This window comes from Somniosus microcephalus, chromosome 9, assembly GCF_052327205.1.
Source record: "Somniosus microcephalus isolate GS21.2 chromosome 9, FLI_Smic_1.0, whole genome shotgun sequence".
Classification (NCBI taxonomy): Eukaryota; Metazoa; Chordata; class Chondrichthyes; order Squaliformes; family Somniosidae; genus Somniosus; species Somniosus microcephalus.
Genome location: NC_140995.1, coordinates 160,627,073 through 160,642,795, shown reverse-complemented (window position 1 = coordinate 160,642,795; position 15,723 = coordinate 160,627,073). Strand labels below are relative to the sequence as shown.

The window sequence follows — 15,723 nt, the reverse complement described above, 5'->3', positions numbered from 1 at the left end:
TCATGGTGTGCCTTGTACACACTTATCACCCCATCTGTTCCACCACACCCACCAGCTGCACAATCTCCTGGGAGAGGCAAAAAAAAAGAGGAGAAAAAACATTAGGCAAATTTAGGAAAAAGCCCCTTTTGCACTAATGCACAAGACAAATTTCATAAGAACAAAAGATATAGGAGCAGGAGTAGGCCATTTCTCCCCTTCAAGCCTGCTCCGCCATTCAATAAGATCATGGCTGATCTTCTGCCTCAACTCCACTTTCCTGCACTATCCCCATGTCCCTTGATTCCCTCAATAACCAAAAATCTATCGATCTCTGGCTTGAATATACTCAATGACTGAGCCTCCACAGCCCTCTGGGGTAGAGAATGCCAAAGATTCACTACCCTCTGAGTGAAAACATTTCTCCTCATCTCAGCCCTAAATGGCCGACTCCTTATTCTGAGACTGTGACCCCTGGTTCGAGACTCCCCAGCCAGGGGAAACATCCGCCCTGCATCTACCCTGTCAAGCCCTGTAAGAATTTTATATGTTTCAATAAGATCATCTCTCATTCTTCTAAACTCCAGAGAGTATGGGCCTAGTCTACTTAATCTCTCCTCAAAGGACAATCCCCCCATCCCAGGAATCAGTCTGATGAACCTCTGTTACACTTCCTCTATGGCAAGTATATCCTTCCTTAGGTAAGGAGACCAAAACTGTGCACAATACTCCAGGTGTGGTCTCACCAGGGCCCTATATAATTGCAGTAAGACGTCTTTACTCTTATACTCAAATCCTCTTGTAATAAAGGCCAACATACCATTTGTTTTTCTAATTGCTTGCTGTACCTGCATGTTACCTTTCAGTGATTTGTGTACAAGGACACCCAGGTCCCTCTGAACACCAACATTTCCCAATCTCTCACCATTTAAAAAATACTCTGCTTTTCAATTTTTCCTACCAAAGTGGATAACTTCACATTTCTCCACATTATATTCCATTTGCCATGTTCTTGCCCATTCACTTAGCTTGTCTATATCCCCTTGAAGCCTTTTGCATCCTCCTCACAACTTACATTCCCACCCAGCTTTGTATCATCAGCAAACTTGGATATATTACATTTGGTCCCCTCGTCCAAATCATTGATATAGATTGTGAATAGCTGAGGCCCAAGCACTGATCCTTGCGGTACCCCACTAGTTACAGCCTGCCGACCCGAAAATGACCCATTTATTCCTACTCTCTTTTTTCTGTCCGTTAACTAATCCTCAATCCAGGTTAGTATATTAGCCCCAATCCCATGAGCCCTAATTTTGTTTAATAACCTCTCTTGTGGCACCTTATCGAATGCCTTCTGAAAATCCAAATACACCACATCCATTGGTTCCCCCTTATCTACTCTGCTAGTTACAGCCTCAAAAAACTCTAACAGATTCGTCAAACACAATTTCCCTTTCATAAACCCGTGTTGTCTCTGCCAAATCGTATTATTATTTTCTAAGTGCCCTGTTACCACGTCCTTAATAATAGATTCTAGCATTTACCCTACTACTGATGTCTGGCTAACTGGTCTGTAGTTCCCCGTTTTCTCTCTCCCTTTCTTAAATAGTGGCGTTACATTTGCTACCTTCCAGTCTGCAGGAACCATTCTAGAATCTATGCAATTTTGGAAAATAACAACTGATGCATCCACTATCTCTATAGTCCCCTCTTTAAAACCCTAGGATGTAGGCCATCAGGTCTAGGGGATTTATCGGTTTTCAGTCCCATTAATTTCTCCAATACTATTTTTTTTACCAATACTAATTTCTTTCAGTTCCTCATTATTGCTAGACCCTTGGTTCGCCACCATTTCTGGGACGTTTTTTGCGTCTTCTTCCATGAAGACAGACACAAAGGGCAGGATTTTCATTGGGCGGGATTGGAGGCGTGTGGGGGTTAAAATCCCGAAATCGGGGGGCACAAACCCATCCCGCCCCCAACCTGCCTCCATGCCAGTTTCAAAGGAGGCGGGTACCCGACCCGCACTGGGACCCGCCTCCCCGAGATGGGAAGGGGTTTAATGCCAATTAACTGCCTGTTAACAGGTAGTTAGAGGCAGTTTTTAGCCTAATCCCTATTTTCATTGTTGAAATGTGGGATTCCCGACGGCTCCAAACCACGCCAAGTAAGCGAGGCGGGCCGTCGGGATGAAGGGCTTGGATGGGTCGAGATGTCCGGTGTTCAGGTGAGTGATGGGTGCATGAGTGCAGAGGTAACTGTGTTTGGTGTGTGTATAAAGTGTTTAAAGAAGTTGTACGTACCTTTACAGCCTTCCTTCCCTCCGGTCTCAGGAGTCCCTCATCTCACCGGGACAGAGAAGCAGAATGGCCGCAATCTGTCAAAAGTTCCAGCATTCAGCTTTCTGTTCCGGGAAGATCTCTAAATCATCCTGACAGGAAGGAATTAACTTGGAGTACAGATTGTCAGTGTTTGACAGCTTCAAACAGCTGTCAAACACTGATATTTCATCTGTCAAAAGGTCTTGACAGATGAAATATCAATCTGTGACGTCACCTCTTGCCGGGTGGCCCTTAATTGGTCTGGGCGGGCTCAACAAGGTCAATCAAGTCAAAATCGCGTGGGTTGGCTAGAACTCGATGGAGGCGGGACTACAACCCCGAAAGTTGTAGTCCCGCCTCCTACCCGACTCCTCAATTTCCTTATTCCCCATTATAATTTCTCCTGTCTCAGCCTGTAAGGGACGCACATTTACTTTCGCTAATCTTTTCCTTTTTACACACTTATAGAAGCTTTTACAATCTGTTTTTATGTCACTCGCTAGTTTACTCATGATGTAAAAAGACTACTGAGCACTTGGTTTGAGTATAAAACAAGGCTTTAATCAACTGTTTCAAAACCATGAGATTTTTAGTTACAATCACTAGTTCCTGGTTACAGAAACATCCTGAGCAAGCTGGGCCCACGCCCGAGTATTTATACTCCTTGGACGGCGCCACCAGCTGGCCGCCCAGTGTTACTTCATGAGTCATGATAAGATTCATGACAACTCATATTCTGTTTTCCCTTTCTTTATCAATTTCTTGGTCCTCTTTTGCTGAATGCTAAAATCCTCCCAATCCTCAGGCTTACTACTCTTTTTGGTAACATTATAAGCCTCTTCCTTTGATCTAATACTATCTTTAACTTCTCTTGTTAGCCACGGTTGGCCCACTTTTCCTGTGGGGTTTTTGTGCCTTACAGGAATGTATATTTGTTGTAAGTTATGTATTAATTCTTTAAATGCTAGCCATTGCTTGTCTACTGTCATACCTTTTAATGTAGTTTCCCAATCTACCTTAGCCAACTCGCCCCTCACACCTACGTAGTTTGCTTTGTTTAGATTTAAGACCCTAGTTTCAGATTTAAATAAATCACTTTCAAACTTAATATAAAATTCTATCATATTATGGTCACTCTTCCCTAAAGGCCCCTTTACTACAAGGTTATTAATTAACCCTCTCTCACTGCACAATACTAGATCTAAAATAGTCTGTTCCCTAGTTGATTCCTCAACATACTGATCTAGAAAACTATCTTGCATACTTGCCATGAATTCGTCCTCCGCACTAGTACTGCAAATTTGGTTTGCCCAGTCTATATGTAGAAGTCCCCCATGATTATTGTATTACCCTTGTTACATGCGCCTCTAATTTCCTGATTTATACTCTGCCCTACATTACAATGACTGTTTGGGGGCCTATAAACAACTCCCACCAATGTTTTCTGTCCCTTGCTGTTTCTTAGCTCCACTCAAACTGATTTTACTTCCTGATTTTCGGAGCTAAGATCCTTTCCCTCTACTGTCTTTATCCCATCCTTTATTATCAGGGCTACCCCTCCTCCTTTTCCATTTTGCCTATCTTTTCTAAAAGTTAAGTATCCTGGAATATTTCGTTCCCAACCTTGGCTATTCCATGTACAACTCCTAGGTATCAATCTGCTAGCTCCCCTTTAAACCTTTTCCAGGGTTTCTATATAACCTACTCACAATATGTGAGGAGACTATGCTGATGACCTTGGCACATCTGCTGCCAATTCCTGAGAACAACAATAAATCTCTGGACTGGGACTTGAACCCACAACCTTCTGATTCAGAGGCAAGAGTGCTACCACTGAGCGACGGCTAACACCTAAGAAAAGGCTAAGAGGAGGTTTATTTCAGTTTTTTTTTAATTATGAAGAGTTTTGACAGAGGGAACTGGGAAAGGTTATTTCTTCTGGTTGGGAAATCAGTGACAAGGGGTCATCAATTCAAAACTGTCACTAAGAGAATGAGGACAGGGTTCGGAGATTTTCTTTGTGCAGAGGCTTGTTGGAACATGGAATATTTTACTACAAGGAGCGTTTGAGTCCAATGTTAACTAATTTTTTTGGGGGGTGCGCGGCCCCATTCAACTTTCTGCGTATGGGCGGTTTTTCCATTGTAAAGCCAGCAAGCGGCCTGCACGGGACCATCAGACAGCTGTGCAACCACGTGGCCATGCAGCTCAACGGGAACATTGGTTGAGTCCATTACATTTTAAGGGAAAATTGGATAAATATTTAAACTGAGGAAGATGCAAGGTTATTAGGAGAGTGCAGAGCAGTGGGAGCAGTTTTGGATTGCTTCAGCAAAGAGCTAGTACAGACATGATGGGCTGAATGGCCTCCTTCTGTGTTGGAATATTCTATGGTTCTATGGCAGGTGCCATCTACCTGGTACATGGTACTGTTGATTAGCCTAACCATGCCAGATTCCTGAAAATGTGCTGTCTTCGCTCACATTCATTCGCAAGTACTGTAGGTACTATAAGTAGTTTTCAGTGTGTCTGCCACCTCCTGCTGTCCTCTGGAGAGGATGCCCAGAAGTGACAACCTCTACTCATAACAACTATACTCACACCCACTTCATGCAGAGTGTCCACTTTGCCAGCCATTAAACAGGGGGTCAGAGGCAGTGCCAGTGTGCTGTTTCCCCACAAACTCCATTTCATTCCACCACAATGCATTTCTGTCCTTTTGACCTTGCCTGTTAGTTCTTCCCTCCACAGACCATAGAGCCTTCGCAAAGGCTGAAAATTGCTGTCACCATTTTAGAGCCTTGAAAGAAACTCCCAATATTTTTATTCCCTATATGCAACCACTTACCTTTAAGGGCCTATATCCCTTTAATTTTGAACAGCAGTCCTTTAAGAATTGCATGGTCCAGATTCGGCAGGCCCCAATTCATTACACCCCATACACAAGGCTCAAGCTGCGCAGGGAGCACATGCAAATTGTTAAAATTAGCTGACCTTGCTGAATCCAGCAAGGTCAGATCCCCACTTCAATTGCATGAGTGCATTTGCATGCGCAGCAATCCCAAAGCCATTTTCCCTGGGATTGTGGAATCATTCCCTTCTGTCCTAACCCAGTACGTAGAGCCGGTGTCGCTGTATTCTGATTTCACAGAATTGCTGTCTGGTGGGTAGAAGCACTTCAGGAAAATTGCCCAGGCTGATTAGAATTTTGTGTGACTGTCATTTATTTTCAATACATCGTACACGATTACATTTCCAGATTTCTTTCCAAAAAAAACTGGTACACATGAAAAGAACTGACTGCATAATTTTCAGTTACACCTATTGGGAAACTTTAACAGAAATATTTTAAGGTTTTTGGTAGCTTTCTTGTTACTTGTTTCTCAATGTTAACTGACAATAAACAAAGTTAATCATCATAGGTAAGAAGGGTTAAACAATACATATGCAACGTAACAAATAGAGAGACAAGGCTAGATTTATGCAACCACTATACCTCAACAAGCAATACATTTTATTTTAGAAGCTAAAGAAACAGTAAGTGTATCAATATGACTGTCTGCTCAGATTTATAGTGAAATAAACTGATTGAAATTGAAGGAAATAAAACAAAAGTTTTCTTTAAAGGTTTGCTGATAAAATGGATGTATTCACATGAAATGGAAGTTGTGTTCCAGAAATCAAACACCTTTGTTATTTGCTACCAGCACTAGTCTGGAACCCCAGTTCAAAAGCGCTGCATTGTAATCATTTTCTGAAATGTCATTTCAATCTAGGGAATCGAGGTAAAAATAAACTCACTCATTCCTTATAGTTTGTCTCTCAGTTATTTCCAAAACACTTTCCTGGTTTCTCTTTTTTCCCCAGCAGTGTAGGAGGGAGTGGGGCTGGGGCTGAGGATGGGGACTCTCAATGCCAGTAGTTTGCATGTCCTCTGCTCTCAGAGGGAGAAAAGACAAAACAAGCCAATGATTGGGTTTGTGGGGCTGACCTGTGGTTCAGGCCCAGGATGCAGTCAGGATCCCCTCCCACCCCTCCCCCCAAAGATCTCAAAAATTGTGGAGTGCTTTTTGGCTCCCTTACCAGATACGTTGCCACAAGTGTCCAGACATTGAAAGTTGGACAAAAAAACGGGCGCTACCAAGCCCAATTTCGCCCCCACTCTGTATAGTGACCTGGGCAGGGAAGGAATAATCAAAGACTCACACCATGGGCTGGATTTTCATTCAGCAGTCGGGAAGGAGGCGGGACTACAACTTTCGGGTTTTAGTCCCGCCTCCATCGACGTCCGGCCAATCCACACGATTTTAACTTGATTGACCTTGTTGAGCCCGCCCAGCGGGCTCAGCAGGCCAATTAAGGGCCACCCGGCAACAGGTGATGTCACAGACTGAAATTTCATCTGTCAAGAGTTTTTGACAGATGAAATATCAGTGTTTCACAGCTGTTTGAAGCTGTCAAACACTGACAGTCTTACTTCTAACCTGAGTCCTTCTACGCAGACTCAGTTAGAACTGTCACCGGCACTGAAAGCTGAAGGCTGTCACTTTTGACAGATCGCAGCCATTCAGCTTTCAGTGCCGGCTGAATGATGGACTCCCGACGCCTAGAGGAAGAAAGGCTGTTAAGGTAAGTACAGGTAATTTAAACTTCTTTACACGCTTTATACACACTAAACACACTTACCTTTGCACTCATGCACCCATCACTCACCTTTACACCGACATCGCGACCCCTCCAAGTCCTTCAACCCGACAGCCCGCCTGCTCTAACCTGGCGTGATTTGGAGCCGTTGGGAATCCCACACGACACCCCTCAAAATAGGGATTAGGCTAAAAACTGCCTGTTAACTACCTGTTAACAGGCAGTTAATTGGCACTAATCCCTTCCCGCCTCGGGTCGGCGGGTCCCAGTGCGGGGCGGGTACCCGCCTCCTCTGAAACTTACGTGGAGGCGGGTTTTGGGCGGGATGGTGTCAGGACCCCCAAATTCGGGATTTTTGCCCCCCGCACGCCTAAAAGCCCGCCTCACGGCACACTGAAGATCTGGCCCCATGTCTTCTGGAAAAGGTCATGTTTTACCAACCTGGTTGAATTTATTGAGGAAGTTACTCATTTGGTGGATGAAGGTTGACATTGTATACTTGGATTTTCATAAAACTTTTGACAAGGTGCCACACACTAAGTTATTTTTATAAGATAGAGTCCATCACTCCACAACTCCTTTCTCACTCTCTCTGCCTATTCAATCTCATTTATGATGCATTATTCTTGCAGCCAATAGTGTATCTATTTACTTCTGTAAATATTTTGCTGCATCCTTCATCTCTGTTTTAGTGTCAAATGAGGAGGAGTCAGCAGGTAGGAAGAGGAAAAGAAACACAGACAAGAGAGAGGGGAGGAAGGCCCCTCAGAAACTAAAATTTGCTTCTTTGTATAGTGTGATTTCAAAGTCAGCAGCCAGGAATAATGAAGCTAAGTATTGGCTCACCTGGATTAGATAGTGAGAACACAGTTTCAGGAGCTCCAGTAACTGAAGGTGACTTCCTGCTGCAAGCACATCTTGAACTACACCTGGTTCCAGTAAGATCTGAAAATTAAACAGTTCCAGTGCTCAAAAGAGAGGCTGACTTTGTGTCAAATAAATTATTTTTCTGCATTGCTAATTGTACTAAATCACAACAGCTTGTGTGACTCTATTCAGCGGGGACATTACCAACACAGAAGAGAAATTGAATACATTTAAAACCATCCTAATGCAAAAGGAAGTCATAGATGTCCCTAGAGTCAAAAGAAGGTCACATGGTAAAACAAAGCCAAAGTGGCTAACTGGTTATGTGCAAGGACAAATCAGACTAACGCAAAAATACTTTTAGAGACTAAAGGAAAATAACTCTCAGGAGAACAGAGATAGGTATTGAACTCAGCTAAAGGCAACAAAAGCTGCTATCAGAGCAATCAAAAGCTCACTGGAGAGGAAGATAGTGTATAACTGCAGTAGCAATAGTAAAATCTTTTTTTAAAAGCTTGGCTAGGAGTCAAAGAGCCATTAAAGACTGCATAGGGCTGTGGAAAGATTCAGGTGAACTCCCAGGTTCTGGCAGAGGTTTTAAATGGCTCCAATACATTAATCTTCACTCCAGTAGACTAGGCTCATTCTTCACCCAGTAGACTATGCTCAGTTAGCATTAATGCAACGTACAGTTGTAAGTGTCAAAGTGAATGTGGCAAGAAGAAGGGGTCTCAAAACAGATCCGGCTATTGGTACTGCGGTATTCACCAGAAGATGCGCAAAGGAATGGGTACAATCAGTGACTCCCTTGCTTATTTATAAAACAGCTCGCTATGGACACAGATATTTCCATGTTATGCCAATATTCAAAAATGGGCAACAAGTCAAAACCAGAAAATTATAGGTCCATTGGCTTGACTTTGTTTATAGGCAAGTGGCTAGAAGGGATCATTAAAGATACTGGGCTATAAATTTGTTAGCCCCCAAAAACAGGTGTGGAGATCGCGATGCATGATTAACCAGTGCCTGTTGAGTGGAATGCAGGCAGTACACCAACTTCATGCTGCCTGCTCATTATAATGATTTCTGCAAGCAGCCAGCACTCCCCTCGCTGTTCATTGGCTACAAGCATCATCGGAGTCCCAATATGGTTAGTAACGCGCACTCCTTAAAGCTAGCCTGCACTACTTTAAGCTAGCCTGCACCTTTTAAAGGGGAGGTGCTTTGTGGCTGAAGCAGATGCTGGGAGTTGTTCTTCAACTGAATCTGACTTGGGAAAGAGAGAAGATTAGCTGACCATGGGAGACAGCGGGCCCCCAGGTTTTCAGACACGGCACTGGAGGTCTTGGTGGAGGAGGTGGAAAGGAGGAGAGATGTCCTGTATTCTCAGGGGGGTACATGAGAAGGCAGTGGGATCAGATAGTTGTGGCGGTCAATGCCAGGAGTATAGCCCCAAGGACCTGAATGCAGTGCCTGAAGAAGTTTAATGATCTCACACAAGTGGTCAAGGTCAGTGAGTGCATCTTCAAATGCCATATCCTACCCACTGCAGCACTAGTCTCAGCCACTGCTCAATTCACCACACCCCCATCACTCACCTACCAACAATCCATATCAATCAGGACTCATACCTAACATTCATATGCTTCACCTCACCCTCACACACTTAGCACTGTTGCAAGCCTCAAACCCACATCTCACAGCTTGCACACACTGCCAGCTTTCAACCATACAGCTACATCACCCAAACAGATTGTATGACACTCACTGACACACTTCCCTCTTTCTTGCATGAGAAGGTGCTGCACAACTGGAGGCAGCAGGAACTAGCCAGAGGGGAGAAGCGTGCCTGCATGTTCTAACCCCCATGGAGGAGGCGGTGCTGGCCATTATGGGAAGGGCCATTGTGGAGGTCCTGGCCACCGGTGGGGCTGAATCGATTAAAGATGAGGGTATCCACATACCTAATCCTCCTTCTCTCATCCCACTTCTCCCTCATCTCACAATCTCTTCTGACTGAGAAGCTGCTGATGGTGTAAGCAGCACTTCTTACTTTCTCCTCTCCCCTCAACACAACCCTACTCTTGTCCCATTTTCTTTTCAGATACCCAAGAAATGCAACCTGTCCAGGCAGTGGAGGAAGAGCAAGTAGAGAGTGATGATGAAGACACACCGTCACTCCATTACACACTCGCAGCCACCAGCTCAGATACTGACACTGCACGTAATTTAGAGGATAGGAGAGAAGCGGGATCTGCACATAGAGAGACACAAGTGCGCTGCAGCCAGGGCTGGGGAAAAGGATAGCGCAGGGGCCAGCTCGCTGGTGGGCGAGGTCGCACACTATGTCTGCTGCAGAGGACTCAGATGAGGACTTTGATGGGTCAGGCTACAGAATAGGGGTTATGGGTGTACACACCCAAATGCTTGGTGCACTGGAAAGCCTGCATTCAACGTCAAGGAACATAGAGCAGACCGACACCAACTTGGCACAGGGATTTCGCAGAGGTTGGAGCCCATCCTTTCCAATATGGAACGGGTGGACATCTACATCAACACACCTGTGGAGCCAACCATGATGCTGCATCTGATGGCCAATATCTCAGCTTCCATTGCAGCACAAGCAGCGCCCACCCAATGTCTGACTGCTGCAGTGAAAGCTCAGACTGCATTCATGCAATCTCAGCTTGCTGCCATGGAAGCTCAGACTGCTACCATCATGGCTCTGGATACCAGTGTGCAAAGGGGCTTCCAGGGTGTCACAGCACACCTGCAATCTGTTCTGCAACAGATCTGCTCCCTAAAGACCCTCTGCAGATATGGCCTCCTGCCGAGAGCCCTTCTCCCCCTCCTCCCCCACCCTTTTCCAGCAGCTTGTTCTGCCCTGCATGGCCTCTGCTTATTCTCCCAGTCATGCTCAATGCCAAGAGGAAGCCCTACTAGGCCACCCATGTCTGCAAGCAACTGGTCTGTGCACAAGCCTTTAGTCACTAAAAAGTACTTCAGCACCAGCCAGGCCACTCCCTGTAGATATTGAAACTTTTAAAAAGTATGGAATAGCAGCCAAAACATGTAGAATTGCAGCAACAGCCAGAAGAAATAATGCAACAACTAACCTGTAAGTAGTTGATGATCCGTTTAAATAGCACTGGTGGGAGCTCCTTCATGCCGTTGAACACGTGCTGAGCTGCATGAGGTTAAGAGAGGATGTAGGCTGGAGCATGGAGCTCCAAAATGGCAGCACTGGTATCACATCATGATCTGCCTGCTCTGCATACTTCTGGCAGACATTAGGTGCATCCGCGCTAGCTTCTTTGCCAAGATGGCAACTGGCACACTTAGCATAAATGGCGGATGCCATTTTGGAACCTTAAGGGGCCTCATAATGCCCAAAAAACGGGCGCTACCGAGCCCAATTTCGCCCCCGCTCTGTATAGCCACCTGGGCAGAGAAGGAGTAATCAAAGACTCTCACCATGTCTTCTAGAAAAGGTCATGTTTTATCAACCTAGTTGAATTTATTGAGGAAGTTACTCATTTGGTGGATGAAGGTAGCATGGTCGACATTGTATACTTAGATTTTCATAAAGCTTTTGACAAGGTGCCACACACTAAGTTACTTTATAAGATAGAGTCCTGAAAGATTGGAGAACAGATCTTGGGTTGGGTAAGGAATTAGTAAGGGACATTATCATAGTCAGAAGGTTGTTCTTAATACTCTTCACAATTTTCATTAACGATTTGGATGGAGGCTTTGAGGGAAGTGCCTGCAAGTTTGAGGAGGGTACAAAGATTTGTGCGAGTGTTAGAACCTTGGATGAGAAAAAAAAAAATAAAATCAGATCTACATGCAATGGGGGAACGGATGCACATTTGGCAGATGTCATTTAATATTGATAAATGTACTATTATGTGCGTGGGTAGGGCTAATATGAACCACATGTATGCCAAGCATTGGTTCCAAACTATAGTCTGCTGAGTGGGAAAAAGACCTAGGTGTTATAGTAGATGAATCGCTAAAGTTTCACAACCAATGCCACAATGCTATAGCTAAAGCAAATAGATTATTAGGATGTAGAGCGATAGAATTGAAAGTAGGGAAGTTATGCTAAACCTGTATCGAACCTTGGTTAGACCACACTTACAGTACTGTGTTCAGTTCTGGTCGCCATATTATAAAAAGGATATAGAGGCACTGGAGAGGGTACAGAGAAGATTTACAAGGATGATACCAGAAATGGGAGGGTATATATATCAGGAAAGGATGAACAGGCTGGGTCTCTTTTCTCTTGTAAAAAGAAGGCTGTGGTCTATAAAATTATGAAAGGTTTTGATAGAATGGATACAGAGAGAATGTTTCCACTTGTGGGGAAGAGCATAACTAGAGGCCATCAATATAAGATAGTCACCAAGAAATCCAATAGGGAATTCAGAAGAAACTTCTTTACCCAAAGAGTGGTGAGAATGCAGAACTCGCTACCACAGGGAGTGGTTGAAGCGAATAGTATAGATGCATTTAAGGGGAGGCTAGACAAACATATGAGAGAGGAGGGAATAGAGGGTTCTGCTGAGAGTGTTAGATGAGGAAAGACGGGAGGAGGCTCGAGTGGAGCATAAACACCGGCATAGACTGGTTGGGCCAAATAGCCTGTTTCCGTGCTGTACATCATATTAAATCCTATGTATGTCTAAAGACAAGCCAATAAATAACAAAAAGCACTATACTGTCCTTTGTATAAGACCTTGGTTAGGCCTCATCTGGAATACTGTGTCCGGTTTTGGTCCCATCACATGGTGGGCGATATGGAGGCCCTGGAAAATGTTCAGAAGGCGGCCAGTAGATTGATACCTAATTTAAAAGCCCTTAGTTGCCATGGTAGGTTTAGCGAGCTGGGTCTTTACACTTCAGAAAAGCAGAGACTTTGGGCAGATTTGATTGAACTATTTTAAATAATGAAGCAACTAAGACTGGGTGCATCTGGATAGGCTATTTGAATTAGATTACGGAGAACCATGGGATATTTGTATAAGTTACATAAGCATAGAACTAGGTTAGATGTCAGAAGGTTTTTATTTGCGATGAGGCTCGTCGACATTTAGAACAAGTTGCCAACTTCTGAAGTGAGTGTAGATTCGCTTCAAGCATTCAAAAAGGGAGCTGGATGAGTTCCTGAATGTGGCTAATATCACAACATGTAAAGGTAGGTGGGGTATTGAGTTACATGCTTCATGTTCACTGTGGTATCCTGGAACTCATTTTGATCGCGTGTGTGGGGGTTGGAAAGGAATTTCCGAAAAGTTTGGCCTAAGGTTTTTTTTATATCTGTTTTTTTTTGCTTCTCCTAGGTGATTACAGGCTGTTGGTGGGAGTGAGGGAGGGGTGGTAGATCATGAAGCTCAGTTGCAACATGACTGTATGGGACAGGTTCGACGGACCAATTGGTAGTCACCTGACTGTCGCTTTCGTATGTCCGTATACCTGCAATGTAGGCAATGCATAACAGGTACTGTGTTACGTTATGAGAGAAAATGCTGGAACTATCCAGCAAATTAAATCAGCACCAGAAAGAGAAAATTAAGTTAATGGTTTGGCTTCAGCCCTTCATCAGGCCTCTCACTCCAAATATTAACTCAACGTTCTCTTGAAGGCGTTGCTGACCAAGTGCTTGGCACTACCAGCTTTTACTGCAGATTTCCAGCACTCAGGTGTTCTTTTTACCTCTATTATATGCCATGCCTGATTTCCCGGAGCAGTTTATTTCTTCTATCTGGTGAAATAGCAATCTAAGAAAATAAGGCAGTGATCTTAGCACTCCTTGCCTGAGGATTGGTAATCTGTCATTGAGATTTCATTGCTCCAATACTGTTGGCAGGATGTAGGGAGGATGCTCCAGAAAATGGGAACTACAACCTGTCAACTCCCTATGGGATTGCAGAGATTACAGTCATAGTAATACTGCCATAGTTTCAGGGAAATGTAACAGTGACACAAGCATTTATTACACAGGCCCCTGCTTCACCAGCTTCATTAGAGGAGCGACTGTCTGGTCTAGGAAATTTTATTCTTATTCTCACTGCAAATGGATGTGAAACTATGAGCTTTCTTCATCCCAAAATTTTTTTGGGGGGGACCAAGAGCTCTCAAGATCATTCCCACTGCAGTTCCTGGACCTCAGAGGTGGTGCCATTATTTGAGCTATGCATTGTGGGTTAGTGTTACAAGACAGAAAAGGACATTGCAATTTGCCAAGTAAAATTAATTTTGACTTTTGTTAATATTTTAAGCTCTTAGAGGTGCGATGAAGTCTAGCTATAGCCACATTCTGTTAAAAAGAGCATTTTTGAGAATAAATTGGGTGTTCTTATCAGAGGGTTTCACTGCACACAGTTATAGGTTAATTAGCGCAGAAAACAGCTTGGACTTTTTCCAGTTGTTCTAACACGCTGCGAATATAGCCTCGCAATGCAAGGCTTGAACACACAACCTTCTGACTCAAAAAGGTCATTGTGCTGCCAATACATTGCTGAAATCCCCCCCCCCCCCCCACCCCGCAAAGTACGAAAAATATCTGCCATAGGAATTTCAGGCTGACATCCAACATATCAGAGATTTGATTTGAGGGGGGTCAATTTTATAAATGCAGAAAATACAGACAGAAAGAGCCTCAACTCATGAGGGAGCAAGACACCTGTGATTTCTCAATATGCGCAGCCAGTTTCTTTAGGATCTGCCATGCAGATGAGGAAGAAGCAGTCGGACCGCAGCACATCTGGGTCCATCTTCGGCCCCATTGCCTCAATCCTGAACATGGCTGCCCCAGCGCCTCTTATCTCCAGGCGACCTTCTCCCTGTAGCCTGTAAGTGAGATGCCCCACCAGTAGCACGAATTCGTAAAATCAGTCTCAGGGCGTTCAGGTGTTTGCGACAATGAATGAAGATGAAAAGATACACATTTTAAAGCACCTCTTACATTTTAACATAGGCATATAGCAACAGGAGTAGGTCATTCTGCCCCTCGAGCCTGTTCAGCCATTCAAGGAGATCGTGGCTAATCTGCATCTTTACTCCATCACCTGCCTTGGCTCCTTAAGCTAAATGTCAGTTTCACCCAGCCATTTTTTTTTTGGAAGAACCGACCCAGGTCCAGTCTTGTATCTGTGCTGCCAATTGTTATGCTCACTCCCAAATTTCACAGATGGGAAATAAAAGTATGAAAATGTAAGTTGAATTTGCCAGATGAGGTGCAAAACAAAATTTAAGTTAATGGTGCTCCAAGAAACATGTAATTTTCACAAGCAAATATTTGATCATGTGTCATTACAACAACTGTGAAATGCCTATGCTCCAGGGGTTGAATGGGAGTTTTATAAATGGAGATTGGTTAGATGAGGGCGGACATTGTGAGGTTTTGCTGATGCTGCAAGAGATTCACTAAACAGGAGAACAGGCCGCAGAATCAGGATTACAACGTTGCAATCCCATCTCCAACCTGTGCTCGCAACTAAGGAGCCAGCATCAGAGCCTTGCAATTTCTGTATTATAGGCCCGGATATTCCGATCCCTACGGGTGTGTACTAGCTGTGTACACACCCGTAGGGACATCGGAAATGCCGGGATCAGGCATGCGAAGCACATGCGCTGAAAACTGGCATCTGTCAAGAATGCTCTTGACAGATCGGACGCCTGCCCTGGAGAAGGGCCTCAGCGGTCAGAGGGTTCCGCTTTCTGGAGAACCTCCACCCGCAGAAAACCCTTAGAAATCTTACGCCTGGTAAAAGCATAAGATTTTTTAAAAGTTTAAAAAAAAAAAAATTTCACTCATTTATCATTTCAAAATACTTTTAAAAAGGTAAGTTTATTTTTAGCCCTGTAAAAACCTTTAATTTTTTTTTTCAAAAAATTAAGTTTTTGT

At 44.1% G+C, this 15,723-nt stretch overlaps 1 protein-coding gene across 1 annotated transcript in view; it reads right to left on the bottom strand.

Moving 5' to 3' along the window:
- Positions 1-15,723, bottom strand: part of klhl32 (kelch-like family member 32) — a 411,538-nt gene that overhangs the window by 183,171 nt on the left and 212,644 nt on the right. The window contains exon 5 of the mRNA XM_085997427.1: positions 7,791-7,889. Coding sequence (XP_085853553.1) covers positions 7,791-7,889 — 99 coding nt within the window. The remainder of the gene's footprint in view (positions 1-7,790; positions 7,890-15,723) is intronic.